The 18,161-nt window shown below is 31.3% G+C and overlaps 1 protein-coding gene across 3 annotated transcripts in view; it reads right to left on the reverse strand.

The window, feature by feature from the left end:
* The window catches only part of LOC101971738 (ankyrin repeat domain-containing protein 26), a 110,099-nt gene that overhangs the window by 1,307 nt on the left and 90,631 nt on the right, over positions 1-18,161 (reverse strand). For 2 of the 3 annotated variants that reach the window (XM_021732532.3, XM_021732531.3), the window contains 5 exons: positions 17,963-18,092; positions 12,609-12,902; positions 11,791-12,005; positions 10,225-10,450; positions 917-962 (listed from right to left, as the gene is read on the reverse strand). In XM_021732532.3, coding sequence (XP_021588207.1) covers positions 917-962; positions 10,225-10,450; positions 11,791-12,005; positions 12,609-12,902; positions 17,963-18,092 — 911 coding nt within the window. Of the gene's footprint in view, positions 1-916; positions 963-10,224; positions 10,451-11,790; positions 12,006-12,608; positions 12,903-17,962; positions 18,093-18,161 lie in introns of those variants that run through there. The other variant, XM_040273714.2, reaches the window with a different exon arrangement.

Raw genomic sequence — 18,161 nt, forward strand, 5'->3', positions numbered from 1 at the left:
CCACTATGTTCTAAGGTACTATGACAAGCACTGGAATGACAAGATGATACAGTTCATCACAACAATCATATACCACAACCTGAAAACACAAATGGACAGGCATGTGCTATAGAATCACGTATCAAATAGGGCACTACTGAAACACAGAGAAGGAATTTGTATCCCAGTTTGTATTAGTATTGTAGGTTTTTTTGGAGGTGGTATGTAATTTGATACCCAAAGGATAAGGACAAAGTATGACAGAAAGAGGAAAGAAGTATATGCAAACAGCTAGAAGTAATGAAGAACACTTGTGGAATTATAAGAGGTTCAGTGTGGCTAGAGTCTAGAGCCAAGAAGTAGAGCACACTAAGTGATAAAAGAGATAAAACTGAATAAAGAAAATGCCACGAATTAAATTGGTTTGGGTATTTTTAGTTCATGCTAAGGAATTTGAAATTTTTCTTAGGGCAAAGCATAAAGCAATGACTAAGTAAGTGACAGGAGATTTAAAATGAGACTTATCATGTGATAGTTAATGAACTACAATTGCTTAACTAAGCGTTACTTAGATGAGGCCAGGATTTTGTTACAAACCTGAGTATTTGATAATAACTTTCTTTTATAAGAACAATTTCAATGTGAAGTTTGACAGTTTCATAAGTTTCACAGGGATGGCAGAAGTGAAGAAGAAAGTGTTGAGCAAAAAAGAGTTACATGGACTTGTTGAAAATTTTAAAAGCTATGGAACATAAATAAGTGAGGAATAAGTATATTCTTCATTAGCAATGTCTATAATTTACATCTTTCACTCAAAGTATATTAGAAAATAATATTTAAAGTAGAATCTATTAAACAAAGGAAAGGGATGCCATTTGCAATTTATAGTTTATTTCAAGATAAATTAATCTAAATGAAATGAATTTTGTCCACATACCTTCTTTTAGTTCTCTAGTTATACTTTTTTCCAACTTCTGCTGCATCTGAAATAAGTTAAACAGTATTTATAAAGTTTAAGCTAAATAGGAAACATTATTATGAGAATGTTATATCACTTAGAAACATGTGGCCTAATTTAAATAAGGCTTTTAGAAACTAGATCTAACTTGAAAATTACTTTACAAAAATTACAAATTAAACAAAATTCCTATTTTCAGTATTAGGTAATAGAGAATTTATATGTACAATTTATATGTACTTCATCTGATGAAAAATATAAATAATATTGGCCAATTAAGTGTATATATATATGTATATATATATATATATATATATATATAATTTCAGAAGGATGTTTTTTTCCAAAATAATTTACCCATTTTATTTATACATTGCAATCGCTCTACAATTTATGATATTATATAGAAAATACTGAAAATACACATTATTTTGTAAAACCAAAGACAAACACTGAACCCAAAGATAAACGTTTTACACAAGAGACCCTTTTCCTGGATTAGTATTGAATCTTAAATATCTATTTCTTTTGTTAAAATGATTATTTTACATATTCCCTAAGTACATCTGCATTACAAACAGCTCAGTAACTTTCAGAAACTGTTTCTAGAGGCTTGTTGTAAAAGGAAGCACACAACCAGAAAACAGAAAAAGCAAAAAAAAAAAAAAAAAGTTTAAATTGTGCACAATACTTAGCATATCAAACATGTTTTAAAAAGTAGGCATTACTTTTTACATTTGCAATAACAAGGATTCAAAATGGAAATACTAACAGTAATATAATGTACTGCTACATGTAAGGAGATTATTTTTCAAGCTGAACTGAAATCACACATTATATAAAGTTTAGTAATAGCCATGTAGACATGTTGCACCATCCATCAGTTAAAAAAAAAAAAAATCAAATAGGAAGCTGGCTTGGGCCATTCCTTACACTGAGAGGCAATTTCATTTCCTATTTCCAAACTCAACTAGTGGATTTCTGTATAACATTGCTGAATAAAACATACATTAGTGTGTCTGCCTGGCTAAAGGCAGTCAAGCTTAGCCTTTGTAGTGGAGGATGGATGAATGAGAACTGTTTAAAATGGAATTATTTCTGGGGTTGGCATTTAGCTGAAAAATCCTCTCTTGGGAGCTTTTAAAAACTCCAGAGTTATCAAGTGTCCTGATGAGCCTCTATGGCTATATTTAATCCTTTCCCACTTGCTCTCTCACTAGGAAGGAGAGAAGCTGGAATTGCAAATTCTGAGAGAGGATTTAAAAGCCTTAAGCTGGTTTGAGGTCAGGCCATGATGACCCAGGCAAGCTGCTTACTACATTCATGGGGGACTTCCCCATGCTGCCAGGGCCAGCTATGTTAAGCTTCAGGGACAGAATCTAAAGCCACATCTAGCACTTACACATTCAGCAAACACAGGTGGATTTTTAACTTGGTAAATCTGAAATGTCATTTTGCAGACTAAGACTGCAAATCTCTAAGATTTTAAAAGCCACACATTGCTAGTAAGGTGATTCCGGTAATGACACAAACTCTTGGATGTTTTCTTTTCCCATGGAGTTAAGACTTCTAAGAAGGATGCTGTTTTATTAACACAAAGGTTAATCAATTCAATTCATATCTTATACTGAAAGCATGACGTTGTGATTCTAAGCAACTCTGCCCTTTATAAAATTTCTCAACTCTTTACTCTAATGGATTTTTCATTTCCATTCTCTACTTTTAGGAAATCAAACTTTAATATGTTTTATGCTATTAATTTTTCTGCAAAGAATCTTAAAACAAATAAATAAAGTGGTATTGTTATCTAAAAATTCCACTGACAAATGATTTAAAACATTATACTATTTGGATTATGAACAAACATTTTTTTTGTTAATATGGATGCAAAGATTTCAGAAAATTTGCTTGAAAAAAAGGATAAATATGTTAGAGTCAGTTTTCAAAGTTAACTTTTCATTGACTCATGACTTTCTACATTTGGAAACAAAGAAAAATATACAGCTCTTCAAATGTAACTTATTTCTTTTCAGAAATTAGGGTCAATTTTTTAAAACATTGATTTGTTATAGTTATCTACTTAACTACAAAAATGTGTAGGGATACTTCAAACTATTTTGCAGGTGTCCAAATCTAGAATGTTCTTAAATATTTTTGTAGAAAAGCTATTCTCTTACGAGTGCTCTAAACAGGGCCTAACATAGATACTGAACATAACAAATATGATGATAATGTGATATCTAAAACCTTCAGGAATTTTAGGTGGGATGACAAATTGTTTTGATTGACAGGTTTCCTAATATCTTAAGCCACTGTTTTTGCTAACATTTCTGTGACAGCAGCATTACAGACAAGTTTTGTACAAATAACTCAATACTGGATGAAAGGAGAAGCCTTTATTGAAAGAATCATATTACTATTAATAAACACTATGTCAAATGTAAAATATATTTTTATAAGACTTAAATTAAGCAACTACCAATGTTGTGTTATTATCTTTTCATCCAAAAGCTCTTCTATTATAATTAACTATAGGTAATAGATTTTATTATGTCTTTATATCTCACCCACAAATATCTGCATAATACAAAAATTTTGCTTTCAAAAGATATGTTTTATACTGAAGAAATCCCCTTTTCTCTTTTTCCTTCCATTTTTTTCCTTCCCCTTTTGGTGCAGGGGATTAAATTCAAGGCATTATGTATGGTAAATATGCATTCTATTTCTTAGCTGTACCTTTAGCCTTGTACTCAATATATGAATTTTCTCTCTAGAGAATACTTGTGATATAACAAATTTTAAGTGGCAGTTTTTCCTCCGAACTCTTAAAGAGCACCTGGTAGAAGTAGTACCCTCTTTTCTGGATATGGAGTGGGCTCCCCCTCCATAAACTCCCTCTCAGGTTTTCACTGACCTTTGAATACTTTATACCATTAATGACAGCTAAGGGCAACTGCTCTTTGGGAATGAAATCCAATGAAGAAAGGAAAGCTAAGAGGGAAAAAGACTCAGAACACCTTGAGTGAGGGGGCTGCTCTGGAGATGGTCACCTGAAAGCATACTTAAAGAGGTCCAGTGTGCTGAAGACTTCAATTTTGTGCTGGCTGGTGAGAGGATGGGGTAGTTTAATTCACAAGTTAAATTCGACAAATGTTAAATAACTTAAAAAGTGCCTTTCAGTAGTGTATGATGGTGAACACCTGTAATCCCAGTGGCTCAGGAGGCTGAGGCAGGAGGATCGAAAGTTTAAAGCCAGCCTCAGCAACGTAGTGAGACCCTGTCTCAAAATAAAAAATGAAAAATGGGCTGAGGCTGTGCCTCAGGGGTTAAGTGTCCTGGGTTCATTCCCCTGTACCACAAAAAACAAACAAATAAACAAACAAAACAAGAAACAAAGCCTTTCATTTAATTCTAACTTTCCTATTAAATCATAGTTTCCTCATATTTCCCTTAGTAGAAATTCAGAACTGTTGTATTTAGTTGAATGGTTTAATAGAGTTCCACAGATTATGGAAGGAAAAAACAAACAAGAAATGTATCTTGGTGACACTAATCACTGTCGTATTTTTAGATAAGAGTACTTCAAATGCTTGTTTTTTATTTTTATTTTTTGATGGAATGGAATTGAATCCAGAGCCTCACACATGCTAGGCAAATGCTCTATCACTGGACTATATCCCTAGCCTTCTTCCTAAAAATTTTGTTTTAATAGAGGGTTTTTTCTAAGTTACCCAGGCTGTCTTGGAACTTGCAATCCTACCTCAGCCACACAGTAGCTGGAATTACAGGTGTGCACAACTACACTCAATAGCAAAGTCTTTTGAAATTCACAAGGTAAAATAGCTTAAGGTAAACTAAATGTTATTAGAAGAAATTTTAAAAGTTTAGTAAGTTGCTAATCTTCATGTTATGCTTAATATTAAATTGAAAACTATATTATCTCATTATGAAGTCAAATACATTTTTAATAAAAACACTCCTCATTTTCTCTGTAGCCTTTCTGTTTATTTTTATGTGGAGATTGTGTTTCAGATGATGAAGGAAGCCTGAAGTACAACCTTAATAAAGGGAGAACATTTGCAACTTCATTTAAACTTTTCCATTTTTCAAAAAAGTAAGAAAGTGAGAAAATTATATAGAATAGAACAATTTCTGTACCATGCATTTAACTTATTAGAAGAATTATCCCCTAATTGGCTGTTTTCAAACTATGTCCATAGAAATCTAAGATACTAAAGGGTGAAACTGAAGGATAATGGGTTAAGGAAGTCAGAGCTTTAAAACCTCTAGACATCCTTTAGTCAGATAGCTTTACTTCTATGTTTAATATAATATAGTTTCATATCATTTTTAAAAAGTTCTACTGTTTGAAAAAATGTTTAGAAAATTATGAAAGTAAAAATAATCCTAATTTTATATAAGAACCAAAATAAACTCAGACATAAGTTGGTTGAGGTCACAAAGCCAACTGGTTGCAAGTCAGGAATGGGCTTTAGGTCTTCTTACTGAGATTGGAGTTCTCTGCAACTACTTCTCTAATATTTAGGAAAGAGAGAGAGATTTTTAAGTGTGGCTCAGAGAAAATTCATATGTAAAACTTTTTCATGTAGCTTAATAATGTTTAAGTCTAAGATATAAGAGTAGCTCTCTAATAAACTGTAAGTTCTAAAAGTTATCAATACAAATAAAGGAATACAAATTAATATCATAACTTCTAATACTTAAGTAAACTTAAGTTTTAAAGCATAAAGTTTAGACATTACAGAACAGGGAACTCAAAGGAGAAAAATTTTCATGTTGAACCAAGCAAGCTATAAACTGAGAAAATTATTCCTTAAAGGAAAAGAACTCATAGGCTGGGGTTGTGGCTCAGTGATAGAGCACATATCTAGCATGTGTGAGGCACTAGGTTTGATCCTCAGGACCACATTAAAAAAACTAAATAAACAAAATAAAGGTACTGTGTCCATCTACAACTAAAAATATTTTTTAAAAAAGAACTATTCATTTTCTCCAAATAGGATTTACCAAAATTATTCCACAAATAAATTATTCAAATTATTTATAGAAAAATTAAACACACAAAACACATTTGTTTTTACCGTCCAGCATACTTCTTGACTTCTCATCATTAAGAGATATATAAGGAATACTGGAACATATAAAGTGATAATGGGATATATAAAGAAGTGAGTTTAGTTTCAATTATAATTTAAGTCTAGGCAGAAATGACAGGAAAACTTCATTCCCTGGCCTCAAGTGAGGACTTGTATTCTCGCTACCTTACTCATGAGAGAAGGAGAGATTTACCTAATGTGTAAAAACTAGATGAAGCACACTGAATGCACTGGCCTAAATATGCCATCTCTTTAAGAGATATGTCTGCCCACAATAAAGTGAAACCAGGTCTTCTGTCATCTCTGCAGGTAGCCTGCTCCCAGAATAGATGTCAAATATTTGTTTCTTCTTCTTACAACTTTGTATGTAAGCATCTCATCTGTAATGAAGCATCAGAAGACCACTATACTGTACATCTAAGCCACAATCACCCATTAGTTGTTATGTGTTAGGAATAAAGTTAGTGTGTTGATCTCCCTCTGCTGGACTCCTATATTCTGAACTGAGACGGGGAGGAAGAGTGTTATTTGCTGCCTATCACACAACAACCCATAAAAGATGACTATTGACTTAGACTAATATTTTCTTCTTTTTGTATTCTTATTGTATATATTTCAAAACAATCCCCATTTTACACAGGGGAAAGGTTAAAAGTAAGATTTTAGAGTTAGAGTAATACAGTGAAATCAACAGTAGAAAAGGACAATAAAAATAAATGTTTATTTATTTAAGAGAATTTATTGACAGGCTCCTATTAAATGATACTTGAGCTTACATGTTAGAAAATAATGTTTCATTCTCTTTTTGAGACCACTTTTATAAATATACATAGTTCTGTGTACATACACACCTTCCACCATTAATATATTTTTAGTAACAATTTTTAAAAATTAAATTTTGACATCATTCTCTCAAGGAGCACTCAAATGTTATAAAAATATCCACTCAAATATAATGAAAACAGTTGTTTATGTTTTAAACCACTGCAATTCACTATCAAATTATAAATAGGGTAATATATAAAGAAAATAACACTTGTATTTTGTCCCTTTGTTAATTGGGAAACTGAAAAATGAAGTACAGAGCCATATAAAATAAATGAAAGGAGAAAATTAGAAGTTTAAAGATTATCTGAATTTTCTAAAAGATTAAATGGCATCTGGCTTAATAGATAAAATGAAATGAGGACTGGAGTAATTATATAACATTTAACTGGTATAATAAACAAGTTTATTTAACTCTGTCTTCACAGTAATAAGCATAACTATATGAGTGTGATTAGAGTTACAATTCTGAGCAGACAGGCATTTCCTTGGTGATGAAAACAGGTCTATATTTATTTGGGAAGAAATATGACCCCCCAAAGTCTGTGGAGATACAATGGTCCCTCATGTAAAAAGTTAAAAGTTTCAGGAATATTGTTTTGGTTTTAATGTATTTGGACCATCACATTGAGAATAAGAATTGATAAAATTAAATGGACATTTGAGAAGTAGAGTCATGCTTAAATAAGTCATGCTTAAATAAGTCACTTCAAATTTTGAAGTTTTAGTAATACACCCAAAATCTCAAACCAATCAATGGGCTGGGGATGTGGCTCAGTGTTAGGAGCACTTGCCTATCTCTACCATCATGGGGCACTGGGAAAAGATTTCACTTATCTGGGCAGGGTATATAATTTAGTGTACTGTGTGTACTTAGCACCCATGAAGCCCTGGATTCAATCCCCGGCACCCAAAACAAAACAAAAAAGATTTCAGTTATCAGAAAAGAATTCTACATACCAAAAAATCTAAGTAGTGACATATCTGTTGTTTAGGCCAAAACTTTGCATTTTTATTTTATTTTATTTTTTTAGTTGGAGATGGACACAATATATTTATTTATTTTTATGTGGTGCTGAGGATCAAACCCAAACTCTACCACCGAGTTACATCTCCAGCCCCAAGCTCTGCATTTTTAATAATAAAAATGAATAAAAACAAATAAAACTATGTATTTGTTCCATAGAACAACATCTAAGACTTATATTAGAATGCAAAAACTAAAAGTAAAAATTAGCAAAACATATGTAGTAATTGTCACTACAATGGTGCTAAGTGTCAAGGCTAAATTTCATATAATGTAGTAGATAAAATAAGAACTAAATGATAAGAACATGGAGAAAACTCGATCAACAACCAGTACTACTGAAATCATAGAACAGAGCAATAATATAACAATTTTATTTAAAGTTAGGAAAAAATGCTATGAGATATAACTTTATAAGAGGAATGGTCCAAAATATTAAAAACTTGGAAATAAGCAAGTTGGGTAAAAAGGTTTAGTATTAATGCTAATTTTAACATTTTCTTTCTGGAATCATATAAGTCTTTATGTCTTGTTTTATTATATCTCATCGATGGATGTGGTGGCACATTCCTGTAATCCCAGCAAATAGGGAGTCTAAGACAGGAAGATTGCAAATTCAAGGCCAACCTCAGCAACTTAGTAAGACCCTGTCTCAAAATTAAAAACAAAAAGGGCTGGAGAGGTGGTTCAGTGAGTTGTGCCCTTAGTTTCAACTTCTGGTACAAAAAAAATAAAATAAAATAAAAAAATAAAAAAAACAAGACAAAACAAAACCATACCAAAACCAAAAAAAAAAAAAAACAAACAAAAAAACAATAAATATCCTACCATTTTCTATCAGTTTAGATGGTATGTTAGCACCTTTTGTAGTATTATTTATTTTTTATTTTCCTAACAGGAAAAGTAAAATTCCTTGCAACTATAGAAGGGAACGTTTTTCTTTAAAAAATTTGTAAATGATAATTTTATAAGACCTGTCAAAGGGGGATGGGTTGTAGCTCAGTGGTAGAGTACTTGCCTAGCACATGTGAGACATTGGGTTCAATCCTCAGCACTAAATAAAAGTAAATAAATAAAATAAATTTATTTTTTAAAAAAACCTTTCAAGGCATTCATTCTTCAGTAGCTATACAGACATGTATTTTTATCTTGATAGGAGAGTGCTTTTCAATATCTACTACGAATTGGCAAGATAATGTTCCACAAAGAAATAAATTATATCTTGAAACTGCTTGATTAAATTAAAAATAAATTATTCTTCAACATGTCCAGAAATACTAAAACAAAACAAAGCCTGCTGCTTTCATCTAGAAAAATTTGGGAAAAAACTTTTTCCCAAATCATCTTCTTCATTGCAACTACATTTACACTACATTTACCATTCTCATGTAAAATGATATATTTCTTGATTTTTTCCTATTAAATAATTAGAACATTTTATATTTGAATCATGCTTAATAATTTATTTAAGTATTTAATGTTCATTCTCTTTTTGCAGGTAGTATTCCAATTTCATACCTCTGAGGTACTAGACCCTCATCCTCATTTTTTTTCATAAAAAATATAAAACTAAGCTAATAAAATGATGAACAAGACTCTTGGTATCACTGCCATCTTAGTCATCAATCATTCAAATGAAGGCAAGATAGACACAGGCGAACTTCATTTAAAATTTCAAATATTGCTTAACTGATCTATTTAAAAACTATTATAATAGCAATAAATAGTATGCAGCAATAGCATATTTTACTATATTTGAGATAAAGATCCTAGTAATTAAGAATATATTCTTATTTGTGAAAATGGCAAAAATTGTAACTTAAAAACAAATTAATCTTTTTTTTGCAGGTTTGATCTTTAAAAAGTTATATTAGATTTCTTTAAATTATACACATATATATGTGGTTTAGTTTGTGGATGTCAATCATTGACTTTTGATTAGAGGTAGAAAACTTGGGATGGTGCATGAAAACTTTAAATTTCTTAGAGTTTAAAAGATGAAAATTTCTTAGAAAGTAAGCCAAATCATCTCAAAGTATATGCTGAGTTATAAGCAGAAATATTCATTTTCTAAAATCTAATTTAAAGGCAGCTTTTCAAAAAAGTTGAATCAATTCATTTAATGAATAAAGTTAACAAATGAGTATCTCTTGAAAATGAACAACAGAAACTTTAAAAAAAATCTTAAATTTATTTTATTAACACAGATTATTGTCAACTTCACTTAACACACATTAAACAACTCTGTATTTTACCAAATTAAAAAGAAAATTATAACAGAAATCTGAGACCAAAAGGGGGAAAAAAACATAACTAACCTCAGCTAAGTAGTTCTCCATGCTCTTATTTGAAGGCTTTGGGTTAGAAGTAGGAACCACTAAGTTTTCTCTTGGAAAATAACTTCTGTTGAGTACCAAACTATTATTAAGACTTCCAACACAAGAGCACTCTACGACAGGCCTTGGACTAACAGTGCTGAGTAAAGATCTGTTCTGTTTTTCCACAAGAAGTTGAGTATTGACATCCTGTAGTCTTTCATTAGCCCTGAGAAGATTGCAAAACGAAAATATGTAGTATCTTATATTTCCCAGAAGGACTCATAAATGACTTGAATTTTTAAAAAATGACTTTTTAAATTAAAGAGTTTTATACAATTATTGGTTTAAAATTGTTTTAAAGAACAACAAACAAGTAATTCAAAGTAGGAGGGAGGGAAATGGCTATCAATGATGTACAGATAACTCCTGGTGCTGTTTTATTTTATTTATTTATTTTTCTTTTTTGCAATTTGTATTTTCTTTTTTTTTTTTTTTTTTTTTTTTTTACTGGTTGCATGTTTTAAAGGGCTCTGCTTACAAGATTCTTGAGGATTTCATTAGGGATATTTGTATTTAAAGGGTAACTATGAGAGATGATGGATATGTTAATTTTCTTGGCAATGACAGCCATTTTAATATGTAAAATAGAACTCATATAGTACTCCTTAAATATAATTAAAAATATGAAACTGGAAAAAAAAACTGGGGATACTGTATTTACTCAACTATTTTAGGGATTTCAAAAACATTTCTCAAAGATATTTTGCAAGCATTTGCTTAGACCATCTACTTCACCATTACTTTGAAGAAATTAAACACTTGACATCAACCTTTAGGGGTAGGTGCGATAGCCAGGTTGGTGATTAAAAAGAATTTAAAGCTGCTACTAAGGCAATTATCTCATATAATAATTTCCAAGGCATCAGAGGAGGGACTAGCCCTTTCTGCCTTCTAAACACCCCCTCACATGACCAAGAACTTGTTTTTAATGACTTTGCAAATTATATTTCTCTCATCACTGTTACTCTTTTCCTATATCACATTTTGTTTTATTTATAGAGAAGAAAAACTTTAAAGAACTTTTTATTTCTAGGTATACTTTAATATAATATAATATCAATCATCAAAATAAGGAAAATTAACTCATTCAGTGGCAGAATGTGCCTGGAGAGTGTTATTCATAGCAATTTACCCTTTGGGTTTATGTCATAATCTCCCCAAACTTGTTGATATTTTCATTTAAGGGAATGCTGACAAGTAATCTGATAATAATAAAACTTTCTTAAGACTAATAAATCAGGTTAGCCATATGAGAATATTAAGGGGTTAAAAACCATATAAAACCAAATCAACTAACCAACCAAACAAACAAACAAATGAAGGAAGTAATATAAACTGTCCCAGACTTTTACTTTTAAAGGTAAGTTCATTTACCAGCAATATTTTCCAAAATTAAGTCAATAATTATCTTTCCCATCTTACTGATCTTATGAATCTAACTAAAGATTGTTTTTAGAGACAAATTAATGAACTTAATTTATTCTGTATGATTCTGTTTTGACTTACTTGTTTAGTTTATTCAGTAATGATTTTCTAATTTTAAATTCTTCTACATAGAGTTGTTTATATTTTTCCAGTTCTATTTTATTAGAATCTTCTTGTGTTTTCATTTTAGACAGTTCATATTCCAGGTCTTTAATTCTGAGTTCCATCTGACTTCTTATTGAGGCATTATTACTTTCTCTTAACTGTTCCAAATTTTCCTGAGATGCTGCTTGTGTCTAAAGCAAATTAAAAGAATAATTATAATCCAAACAATTATTGTATATTTATTTCCTTTAGTTCTGAGTCAGTGACTTAGAAATAAATTCCAAATATATGAAAAAATATGTCGGAGTTTAAAATATTTATACCATCAATATCAACTGTATTAATCTAAATTATAAAAATTGAATCATTTAGAATTTTATTTTTGCACAATGTTGGGGATGGAACCCAGGGACTCAAACATGCCAGGCAAGTGCTCTACCACTGGGTTATATCTTGGGCCCCGAATCATTTTCATGTTAGTACTTACGTAATCCAACACTATAAAGAATCATAGAATCAATTCAAAATTTAAAAAAATTGAACAATGTAACTTAAGAACAACTCAAAAGTGGTATAATTACATCATAATTTTTTCTTTTTCTCCTAATAGTTTTGTTGGCATTAAGAGTCAAAAGATCAGTTTAATTATAATAATGAAAGAAACTGAATTTTTAAAAGGAATATCAGAAATAATTTTCCTAAAAAGACCTACAAAACAAAGCAGAGAAAACAAAAATGTATACATTCAAAATATAATTTGCAGTGAAATGAATTAAAGCACATTATAAATTGACCTTTAAAAATAGATTCACTTGTTTTAATTTTTCCACTAAATCCTGTCTTGCTCTGTCTTCAATCTCCTGTTTATACTGTTCTAGTTGACCATGTTCTTCCATATTCTTCTTTTCTATATGACTTTTAAGGTTTACTACTTCTTGTTCTAATTTTTTTTTATTCTTCTCTAGTTTTTCACATTTTTTTTGCATAGTTTTCATGGATAATAGCTCCTGATGAAGAAACTGATTTTTTTTATCCAGATGTAGACATTTTGAAGATGCAGTCTCCAGTTTTGCTGCAAGATCATCAATCTGCATGAACAAAATAATAGCTTTATAATGAAGCAGGCTAAGAAGAGTCTAACACAAAACTAATAACAAATTCTGACATAAAATTGGTTGTGATCAAATATATTATATTCTTAGAATGTAGTTCCTTAAATTACTCAGAAAACCAAAAAGTTAATTAAAACTACCAGGAGCCACAAAAACATAATCTTTACACTCACAATATTTACCACAGCATATTAGCACTTGATCTTAGACTCTAATTTTTAAAAATAATTGTTTCATGTCTTTCCTTTTTTTTGAAAATCTGAAATAATGATTTTATTTATTTTTGTGTTTCAATATGCATATTTTTTATTAGTTAACACATGACAGTACAATGATCTTGACAATTCATACGTTTGAATCAAATGGGGTACAATTTCTCTTTTTTCTGATTGTACAGATTGCAGAATCACATTGGTCATACTACATGTCTTTCCTTCTTAAAATAATTCCAAGACATCTCTCAGTAGAAAATCTCTTATTTTTTCCCTCCCATCCACACTCCCCATTATATATAAAGTTTTAGGGACAATCATATTGAGTTATATAGATCTACATTAATAGATGGCTTCCAGAAAAACACTTTGAAAATAGACATAAATAATGAAACTTGTAAATTTGGATATGTCATAAGTCTTTCTGAACTGTCAATGTTCTATGTTAATTTGAATTGCATTCCAAGAAGTACTGTTTCTTGGTAAGGAGCACATAAAATTTAGTGAAATAATCCATACATTTTTTTGGGAGGGGAGGGGGCAGAAATTACTTAATTCCATAGCATAATCTTGTAGACTGTACCCACATAATCTTGATTCTACCCACATAATGAGGAAGCATACTAAACAAAAAATAACACATATTTGGTAGGATTTCAGTGGTACTGAGTTGGGAAAAATTAGTTTCTTTTAGATACAATAATAAGAGTGGTGGTTTTAGTCTGATGTGGTGGTGTACTCCTGTAATCCCAGTGGCTTGGGAAACTGAGGCAGGAAGATCCTGAGTTCAAAGCAACGGTAAGGTGTTAAGCAAATCAGTGAAGCCCTGTGTCTAAATAAAATGCAAAGTAGGGCTGAAGATGTGGCTGGATCAGTGGTTGAGTGCCCCTGAGTTCAATTAGTGGTACCAAAAAAAAAAAAAAAAAAAAGAGTGGTGATTTAAAAAATATCTATAAATTCTTTGACATTTCTCACATGCAATTTCCTCTCCTGGATATGAATGAGTTGGACTTAATAACTGGCTTTTAGTGAATAGAATATGGTAGACTGCTGTGTGATTTCTAATGCTGTTTAGAAAATGTGATATAGTTTGTGTAACTTCCCTCTAGGGAAGCTTACCTTTAGAATCTACACCATATTGTGAGGAAGCCCAATTTATAGGTGAATCCTCATGTAGGTGGTCTAGTTGATTTACTGTGCTAAAGGCCTAGTTAAAAGCCATATTCAACTGTCAGACATGTGAAAGAACAAGCATGGTTAAACTCCCCAGCTTCAGGTCACTCTAGCTAATTCCAAGTGGAGAAGAAAGGAGAGAGCATCACTGAACCTTGCCTGAACTGCAGATTGTTAGCAAAATAAATGTTTGAGACACTGAATTTTGAGGTGGTTTATTATATACCAATAACTGACCAGATACTGACATTAAATATGAGTTGCCACTATGAAAAACAGCAGCAAACAAAAATATGTAGAATCAGGAGATAGGGAGAAGTAGAAAGGACCTAGAAAAACAAAAAGAAAAGCCAAAAAGTCTTTCAAAGCGATTGTTAGGAAGCCTGATGGCCCCAAAAGAGACTACAGAAAGGGCTTCAAAGCCAATGAAGAAAAAATACTGAAACCTAGAAAGAAGAATCTTGGTACATAGCAATTGAAAGTAAAACTGACATGAAAGAAAAGCTAAAGAAAGACTATTAAATAAAGGAATCAAGAATTATTGGGTTCAAATATCTTTTTCCCATTTGTAGTTATCTCCACACATCAAACTGTCAAATAATGCTAAAATAAATGGCCTATGGGATAATATCAAAACTATGGTGCTACTTGGATCCATGTAAAGATGAATCCAAGAACATGACTATAAGTCCCTTTATGAAGACTACAGGAAGACTGAAGGCAGTGCCTCAAAATTCTGTTAAGGATCATTAAGGTACATAAATCTTAAAGAAATTGTCCCAGTATATCTTCACAGGAAGCCCAAAGTGAAAAGCCTGTCACAAAAAGATTTGTCAAAGTGTCTTTTCTAATGGCATGAACCCCAATGAAATTCACAGTAGATTCAAAAGTTCTTAAAACAATGTAGTAGCAAAAACCCTGCTTGCTTGTTTGGACTGAAAGAGATGAGTGAAAATGAAGAGTCCTTTGGACTCTGGAGATTCCTCAGGGAAAAAAAGGCTAAAAAAACCCACTCAGCCCCCATCTGAACCAATAAAGATGGTAAGATCTTGCACTTTGAGCTTGAACCTAATGCCATAATGACTGAGACTTGTAGCAAGTAGGCACAATGTAAAAACATTGTGGAAGAAGACAGAGTGTACTAGTTTGAGAACATGGTATTCTTTCACACCTAGTTCCATAAAATAGAGAATTTAGGGTTTGACTTGCTTGTAATGACTAGAGTGTGATAAAAATGGTGACACATGACCTTCAACACTAGTTTATAAAGCTATCTCATTCTGCTGACACTTGAAACCCAGTTGTGAGGAAGCTTAGGCAACAAAGAGAGCCTAGGCATACCAGTGTAGATGTTCCAGCTTCCCGTCTCAACTGAAGTTTCTGCTAGTGACCAGCACCAACAACCAAAACCAACCTGACATACTAGTGGGCAAACTTTAGGAAGATTCCAGCCCCTAGTCATTGAACTGTTCCCACTGAAGCTCAGGAGAGCAGAGACAATTTTCCTTGTCAAGTTTGAGAGGGAAATATTGTTTTAAGCCACTAAACTTTGGGTGATTTATTAAGAAACAATAAATACAGAAGATGGATTTTAAATAGAGACAATAATAAATGAAAACTTACATAGTAGAAATTAGTCTCTAATTAGTCTCTAAGTAGGATCTAATAAACATTGAAGCTAATTTATTAATGATAAACAATGCCAATGGGAAGCAGCAATTAGAAGAAAGACATCAAGGAATAAGTTTTTCTTGGGGCTGGGGATGTGGCTCAAGTGGTAGTGCACTCGCCTGGCATGCACGGGGCGCTGGGTTCAATCCTAAGCACCACATAAAAATAAAATAAAGATGTTGTGTCCATCGAAAACTAAAAAATAAATATTAAAAAATTCTCTCTAAAAAGTTTCCTTTAATTGCAAATTCTTATAGAATTTTCCCTAAAGTTAGGGATTGTGGAAGAATGGGAAGCAAGGAGACATGATTTGAAGTATAATAGTTGAAAAACAACTAGAAATATTTGGTTTAATAATCAAAAATAGATGTTTTATCTGATTTAAATTAGTGGATTCCAAAAGAGAGAGGCAGCTTTGAGTATTTAGTAATTTAGTATTAAATTGTCATTTTTCTTTCCTCAGGGGCAATAAAACAAATGTACTATTTTTTGAATATAATGAAATTGAATATAACTTCTACTTTATCTTATTTCAAGTTTGTTTATATAAAGAAGATCATCTCATCTTTGTTGTGCTTTATGCTTCTGCATATCAAAGTGGCTTTGAAATCTTGAAATTCATATTACTTCTTTATTATTTGTCTTTGATAAATTACCTGAGCATTACCTGACTTTTAATTGCTGTACTGCTGAAAAATTCTTCCTTGTATGGGAAAATTCAATAATTCATAGGTGATTTGATAAATTATGAGTTAATAAAACAATGGTATAAATAGGAGACTGAATCAGCAGATCTTATGACAAAAATTTGATAGAAATGGGAACCAAGAGGGAAGCTCTGGGTAAGAATTTCTAAAGGACTGAATGTAGAAAAGGAAAGGTATGGACTCATCTTTGCAAGCATGACTTCCCATCATGTCATGAAGTCAACAAGGCACAAATTTCTTCAAGCAGCAAAAAGTTTCCACAGAAGCAAATTTAAATACATTCTGCAACATGGATCTTTTTTCAATTCAATTCCACTCATATGTACACAACCAAGAGAAATGAAAACATTTGCAAACAATAACTTTTACAGGCATGCCCATAGCAGCTTTATTAATAAAAGCCCAAAGTGGAATAATTGAGAGGTCCATCAGTTGATGAATGGATAAACAAAATATATGGTATATCCATATAGAAGGATATTACTCAGCATTAAAAGAATTTAAGTACTGATACAACAAGAATGAACCTTGAAAACATTGTTAAGTAAAAGAAGCAGTCATAAAAGAAATTAGACCACATATTGTATGACTCCATTGACATGAAATGTCTACAAGAGGCAAATCTATAGACATGCAATAGTTTGGTGATTCCATAAGTGGGGAAGGGGATGGGTGATAGTTTCTTTTTAGGTTGATAAAAATGTTCTAAAATTATGGTGATGATTGCACAAACATGCCAAAAGATTCTATCTGTGTGGTTTAAATAGCTAGATTTTATGGTATTTTTTTTTAAAAAGAGAGAGTGTATGTGAGAGAGAGAGAGAGGGAGAGAGAGAATTTTTTAATATTTATTTTTTAGTTTTCAGTGGACACAACATCTTTGTTCGTATGGGGGGCTGAGGATCGAACCCGGGCCGCTTGAGCCACATCCCCAGCCCATGGTATGTTAATAATATCCCAACAAATGCATATATGAGTTTGTTGGGATGAACCCAATTACTATGTATAAAGCTCTAATAAAAAATTCTCAATGAAAAAAAGAAAAAACTGATTTGGTACTCATGATTTGGGGTCATATAATAGTTTACTGCTTGATTTTAGGTTATTAGCCAGGGTTTAAGACATCATAAAATCAACATTAGGCTCTTTTAATAGAAAAATCATACAAAAAAGTCTACAAAATTAAAAAAGTCTTCATTTCAATGTGCAAAGTATTTTAAAGTTTATATTTCCCCAAATAAGCTTGATTTTTCCCAAAACTGATTAAAATTACCTTGTATATAAGCATATTAATTGGAATATCCATTTCAAATGAACTGTTTTTTAAATCTTCATGGAAACTAAATTCCCCATTTTCATACTTATTTAACTTTGTTTTTGTCATTTTTAAAAGTTTCTTAAACCTAAAAGAATGCAGAGAATGGGTAGAAGTTTTTAAAGAGTAAATATTTAATAATTATTATATATTAACA

This window comes from Ictidomys tridecemlineatus, chromosome 1, assembly GCF_052094955.1.
Source record: "Ictidomys tridecemlineatus isolate mIctTri1 chromosome 1, mIctTri1.hap1, whole genome shotgun sequence".
Lineage (NCBI taxonomy): Eukaryota > Metazoa > Chordata > Mammalia > Rodentia > Sciuridae > Ictidomys > Ictidomys tridecemlineatus.